The sequence below is a fragment of the Hydra viridissima genome, unplaced genomic scaffold (genome assembly GCF_058129835.1).
Source record: "Hydra viridissima isolate aposymbiotic clone 2 unplaced genomic scaffold, HvirCarnegie_v1 scaffold_9, whole genome shotgun sequence".
Taxonomy (NCBI): Eukaryota; Metazoa; Cnidaria; class Hydrozoa; order Anthoathecata; family Hydridae; genus Hydra; species Hydra viridissima.
In genome coordinates, this window is record NW_028324308.1 from 12,424,204 (window position 1) to 12,430,753 (window position 6,550).

A 6,550-nucleotide genomic window follows, 5' to 3' on the forward strand; every position below is an offset into this window, starting at 1 on the left:
TTTTGATATAATACAATTGTATCAAAAGCGAGTTTTTTATCTAAGAGCTTTAGAAAAATTCAGTTTCTCACAATTTTATTTTTACATTTAAACAGTACACTGGATTTCTTCGCTTATTCTTTAATTAGAGCTCAGTGACGCCTTCACCAAATCTTCATCCAAGTGCAGAAAAATTCTTAATCTGTAAATAATCCTTACAAATTTGTGAACAAATCTTAGTGCATAAAGTTTTCTTTCAAAAATATCTATCTTTAAAAATAAGTTTCAAGTATCACTGTTTATTTTAATTTCAAGCATCACTGTTCGATTTAATTTCAAGCATCGCTGTTCGATTTGGATTTTAATATCTTTATTAAAGCATCGTTCATTTAAAGTGAAGTTCATTTTTTAACTGAAACTTTAATTACTTAAAATAATAAACAATTATTAAAAAAAAATCATATAAAGTTCGTTACAATTAGTTAACAGTTCACATTTTGACTGTTGTTATTAATTCAATTAAATTATTTTTTTGTCTGCAGCACTATGAAAGAATTTTGCTACCTTAAAAATTCATTGTATATGACGCAGAAAAAAAAAGCTTCAAATAATGAAACAAATGATATCATAAGTAAGCTTCAATTATATGCTCCATTTGATCATTTTTTAGGGGAATGTAAAAAAATGGTATATACCAATTGTTAAAGGCTGGAATTGAAGAGAACCACAGTTAAAATGATACTCATTCCCCCTTCCCAATTATTCAATCCAGCATTAGATTATACATGAGTATTATCTTAAGTGTAAAAAGGTTATTTCTGACAGTTTATTTTTGATATTTTTCAAGCTATAAATTTTACTTTAGGTTGTTAACTTATTCACTTAGTGATCAAAAGAATTTCTTACGTTCTTCGTCAGTCAAAGCATTTCATACGTAGTTCGTCAGTCAAAGCATTTCATACGTAGTTCGTCAGTCAAAGCATTTCTTACTTATTTTGTCAGTCAAAGCATTTCGTACTTCGTCATGTTTGCCATCGGTATTTTCGGGAATATTGTTCACCAAAAGATAAATTCATTTCCCTGTGGGAAATGATGTGTAAAGATGATGATGATATATATAAGTTTATACACTTTTATATCAAGCCTAGTGACGCCCCTCTCTTCCTAATTTTAAATTTTATTTGCTTTTTTAGCTTTTCATCCCAACGCTAAGTAATAAAAATTGAAAAATGTCACGTGAAAAAGAGGTGGCAGATAAGTAATAAAAAGTAAAAGATGTGAAGTGAAAAAAAGTGGAAGATGTCAAGTGACACACATTGGAAGATACCAAGTGAAAAAAAGTGGAAGATGCCATATTCTAAAGAATGTCACTAAAAAACAGTTTAACAACAAAAAAGTAGGCGAGGAACTTTTTTTCTGTTTCATTTTTAAACAATAAATTTATTCGTAAAATAAAAGCATTTTAATATAAATCCGAAATTGTAAAAGCCACCCCACATTTAATAATGCAAACATATCTGTTTTTAAGTTTGAGAGTATTCAGGAAATAGAATATTTTCATAACTCCAGATTATTTAAACTCCCGAATTTTACTGAAAAGAATTTTTTAAAACCAGCGTAAAAAGGTCAAAATGAAATAAAATAAAATGAAATGAAATGCCAGATTTTATCATTTATGAGTTGTTTTTTTTTTAACTGATACGTACGCTTCACGTCACTGGATTGAAAACATAACTGTAGATATAAAATGTACAGATGTTTCAACGTAACACCTATTGAAAGCGTTGCAATCAGAAAGTGATAATAGCAGATAGACGCAGCTTAGAGCTATATTACATACTGTTAATTTCAGGTTTATAAAGAGTGCTCTAATCTTCAGAATTATCTCTCAATCTTCCGGATTATGGTAAGTTTTTTTTTTTACTTTATCTTTAAGTTTTTTAAACTGTAGTACAACGGAAAAGCTTTTAACCTGAATTTAATGCAGGGAGAATTAAGCCACGTGTACTTTTTATTTTCGTTGTTATAGAAAATTATATTCGTTGTCTAAAATACCTTTAAGTTCTACTGCTCAAAGGGTCCTTAGCACGATAATTTGCTTCTTTTAATAAGCCTCATGAGTTCTCATTAAGTTGTGTAAGTTTATAAAAAGTTCATTATATATTTTTTAATAAAACGCTAAACTGTTATTAATCCAATTATTATTTTTTCAATTTTTAGGGAGGATATACTGTATATGTTTAAATTTTAATAACGAATTTATGATAAACCGGTGACAAACACTTCAGTTTTTAGGTGACTACGAGATTTTTTCATAAACAGACAGAAAAAAGGTAAACTTTAAAATTATTTTTTAAATAAATATTTCTAAGTTTATACCTTTTCAAAAATAATATTTCTCTAATAAATATGATCAAATTTACTTCCTTTTTTACAATTTAATTTAAAAATGCTAAACAAATCTCTTTATCTTTCTATTTAATAGAGATATCTATGTAATATTTACTTTCTGATGTATATTTTTTTAGCATTTTAAATTTTCTTGTTGCAAGGAAAAGAAATTTTAAATTTGTGGAAAAAACTTTTTTTTTAATGGTTTATTATTTTACACGATATAAATAATATTTTTATATGATTTATTTACTTACAAAAGCTCGTACATGTTTGTGTTTTTGTTTTAGTTTTGTTGTAAAATTCGAAGTAATTAAAATATATTTTGAGGTTGTGCTTTTAAATAGGGCAGTCAAATAGGTGTGTCATATAAAATAATAATGCCACCCCTCCACCCAGCCTTCATATTAGAAGTGGTGTTGACAAAGAAAATAGAGAAAATTTTGTAAAATTGTTACAGAATAAAAAATGTACAAAACCAATGATTTTGAATGTATTAAAAATGTTAACCATATTCGTTACCATGGAAAAGTATTAACCATATTCGTTACCATGAAAAAATAATATTAAACTTGTTTTAGTTTACGTAAATGACAATCTTAATATACTATTTAATTTTTACTCATCATATTCCCCGAAATTGTTAAAACGAAACAACAATATTGGTTAATTTGATTTTTTTTATTTTCAATAATTTTTCCGATAGAATTTTAATGATTTTCAAATAAATTTTGAAAGCTGTTTTCATTAAATCAGCGTTATTTTAAAAGGCATTTTTTAAAAAAGTTTATTTGATAATTCCTAGCTTACAATTAATGATTTCTAACTTTTTTTTTCTACCTTATATATTCTGATGAAATATTGTAAAGTGCTATATAAATTTTGTAAATACTTAGCATTCATTTTTTTTTAGACGCAAATTAAATGCAAGAATGAATATTCATCCGAACATAACTAGTAATCTTACTAAAATGCCTATTGACACCTCAACCGTCAGAGCTATTAGTCCGATACTCCAAGTGACAGTATTCAGTGTTATTGGCATTGTTTCGTTTTTTAGCAACGCTCTCATCATTATCGTAATTTACACACACAGAAATATTCGATCAAAAAATAATTCTCTTCTTATAAACTTAGCAATATCTGACATTTTAGTTGTAGTTGTAGGAATACCAATTCAATCGAAAAACTTAATGTCCGAATACGGACCTGTAACTGTTAACTCATTTTGTCAAGCACATGGTGCGATTACTCTACTGACTTTTTTAGTATCGAATTTCAACTTGTGTTTAATTGCCGTGTACCGTTACTTTCTCATAGTAAAACCAAAACTACACGATTTGTTATTTTCAAAAGTTAGCTTGTACTTTATTATTTTTTTATCTTATCTGGCAGCTGCACTAATTGTTTTACCAGCGTTGTTGGGTTGGGGTAATATTGATTATAATGAATTTCGTGGCCATTGCATGATAGTTTGGGAATACAGTATCAGTTATCTTTTGTTTCTTCAACTTCTTGCGTTCACCATACCATTAACAATCATAGGTTTTTGTTACTACAAAGTTATCAAGTGCACAATAAACTCCCGCAAACGTTTGAGTAGCCTTGCAGATCGTGTACAAACTATCACAAAGTTACAGGAACAACGCTTAACCATCATGCTTTTGGTTGTTATAGGATGCTTTTTCACATGTTTCATGCCTTACGCCATTCTACTGTATTATGAAGGAATTTTTAAAAAGAGAGCCTCAGAAGAGTTTAGTTTTTGTGCGATGCTGTTTGCCTACTTTAATAGTACAATGGATTTTTTTATTTACTCTATAATGAACTCAAAGTTTAGAAACGCATTAAAAAACAATATTAACGTCTTTACCAAGTTACTTTTGAACAAGCAAAAGTTCACTTCAACACAACTCTAGGATATGTATTCGGTCTGTAATAGGTTACTATAAAAAATAGATTTTTGTTAAAACGCAGACTTTCTAACAAATAATGCAAGAAAGATAACGTTGTATACAAATTTTGTCTGGAGAATATACACTTTACTACGTGCCATGGATTTAGAATTGTACATCATTTTGATATTTTCTATCAGAATTTCAGTGTACATCATGTTTTATAACAATAACCTAAAATTATCCATATCACAACCAAAAAAGTAAATCCCCCTCGTTCTCAACACTTTTCAAGTAACAACGTTTTCCGACAAAACAAAGAGATAAATTGTTAAGCTATATTCAACAAAAATATGTCAACTAATTGTTATCAACACAATCAAGTTTTTAGGCGACTAAATAAAGGAAAATTTTCGTTGTTATCACTTGTTGTTGTTACAACTTGTTGTTATCACTTGTTGTTGTCACTTGTTGTTATCACTTGTTGTTGTCACTTGTTGTTGTCACTTGTTGTTGTCACTTGTTGTTGTCACTTGTTGTTGTCACTTTTTGTTGTCACTTGTTGTTGTCACTTGTTGTTGTCACTTGTTGTTGTCACTTGTTGTTGTCACTTGTTGTTGTCACTTGTTGTTGTCACTTGTTGTTGTCACTTGTTGTTGTCACTTGTTGTTGTCACTTGTTGTTCGAAAGACAAATTTACTCGTTTTCACAATTAAAACATAAAAAAGTTCATTAAAAATAAAAACTTGTAATAATCAGATTTTTTGCAAGTATTTCGCTCAGTACCTACATTTTTTTGTTGTCCAAAGTTTAAATATTTTAATTTACAAGTCTAATACTTTTTAAAAAATTTTGTAAGTTTTAAAAAAGATTAATCTTCGTAAAATGTGGTTTTCCTACACAATGTACAAAAAAAATGACCTTATGATGCTTATATGTCTATTCCTTACATCAAAAAAGATTGAAAACTGACAAAATCAATCTTTTCATGCAATCCATAAATAAGACACAAACATACATACGCTAAAAACAACCTAACAAGTAAAACCAGCCCAATAAGGTGAAACAGAAGTCTTGTAAAAAAGTATCTATTATTATTTCATCAAATTTTCAATTCCATCATAATATTTTTTTCTAGCTTTTAATAGAAATTTAGCAACAAAGTTACACTTCAATTCATTTTAACCTAGAGAGTGAACTGAAATACCTGCTTTAAAAATGTCTGATGAGGATTTGTAACTAAAAGTAGAATCCTATCCAAGCATTGTTTGACTGGCCGATGCTTCATTTAATGATCTGTAACTGTCGGATTTTATTTAATCAATTTTCTCTCATCTTAAATTTGGCAAAAATTTAATGGGAACAGCTCAGTATTAATCCACCAATTTTAGTTTTCAGAAGAAAAACTGTAAAAACTTTTCAACTTGAATTTTAATCTTTTTTTTTTTTTAACTACTTTATATATTATTTTTCGAACTTTTTTTATAACTTTTACCTTTATCTTGTTTAATCGCTGACGGCTGAAAAAAAAAAGAGTTATTATCACTTTAAGAGCGCTTCCTTCCCCAAAAAATTCAAAGAAGATACATACTTAAGTGTTTTCACATTTTAACTAACCAAAAATAGCAATGCACTCTTCACATCAGATTCTCAGTGTTCAACTTTTTTGAAGTTAAAGAATAATCTCGTTTTACACCTCGTATGAAAGGCTGTGTAACAACCTCGTATGAAAGGCTGTGTAAGTACCTCGTATGCAAGGCTGTGTAAGAAATATTCAAAAATTCTCGTTAAGAGTGAATTTACGCTGCATTCTGAATGCAACGTAAATTCACTCTTACACAAGTTATCCTTGGCATTTTGAAATATTTGTCACTTCCTTTACTTATCCTGAAAAATCTCCATTTCGGATCGGTAACAATAATCATTTTTTGATTTTGAAATTAACATAACAAGTAAATTATTTAAAAAAATAGCAGTATATTTGAATCAAGTTTACACTGAGTAAAAATATTTCTGTAAAGAAAACATTGAAACTATCTTTAAACCGAAAACAGAAATTACAAAAAATAAAAATCCGAGCTACTTATTAAGCGTTTTTTCAAAAATCTCAACTAAAATCCTGTTACAAGGTTGTCTCATCATTTTCACCAGTTATCGATTGATACGCTCGACAACAATTTTATTTTAAAAAAAAAAAACATCTTCAACTACACTTAATTGTAATAACGATTCTAACCATTCTCGTATAAAGAAGGTATATTTAGAACATTATAGTATTAGTAATT

At 28.2% G+C, this 6,550-nt stretch overlaps 1 protein-coding gene across 5 annotated transcripts; it reads left to right on the top strand.

The window, feature by feature from the left end:
• The first annotated feature begins 1,604 nt into the window (after positions 1 to 1,604).
• LOC145185710 (rhodopsin-like) lies at positions 1,605 to 5,151 on the top strand. 5 transcript variants are annotated; one of them, XM_090098953.1, is made up of 3 exons: positions 1,605 to 1,885; positions 2,200 to 2,312; positions 3,284 to 4,418. In XM_090098953.1, exon 3 carries the CDS (start codon positions 3,303 to 3,305, stop codon positions 4,287 to 4,289), a length of 987 nt encoding a protein of 328 aa, XP_089955079.1. In that variant the 5' UTR covers positions 1,605 to 1,885; positions 2,200 to 2,312; positions 3,284 to 3,302; the 3' UTR covers positions 4,290 to 4,418. The 5 variants fall into 5 exon arrangements, with proteins under 5 accessions (XP_089955079.1, XP_089955081.1, XP_089955080.1 ...); XM_090098955.1 differs by having other exon boundaries at positions 2,268 to 2,312; XM_090098954.1 differs by lacking the exon at positions 1,605 to 1,885 and adding an exon at positions 1,907 to 2,115 and having other exon boundaries at positions 3,284 to 5,151.
• The last annotated feature ends 1,399 nt before the right edge of the window (positions 5,152 to 6,550 follow it).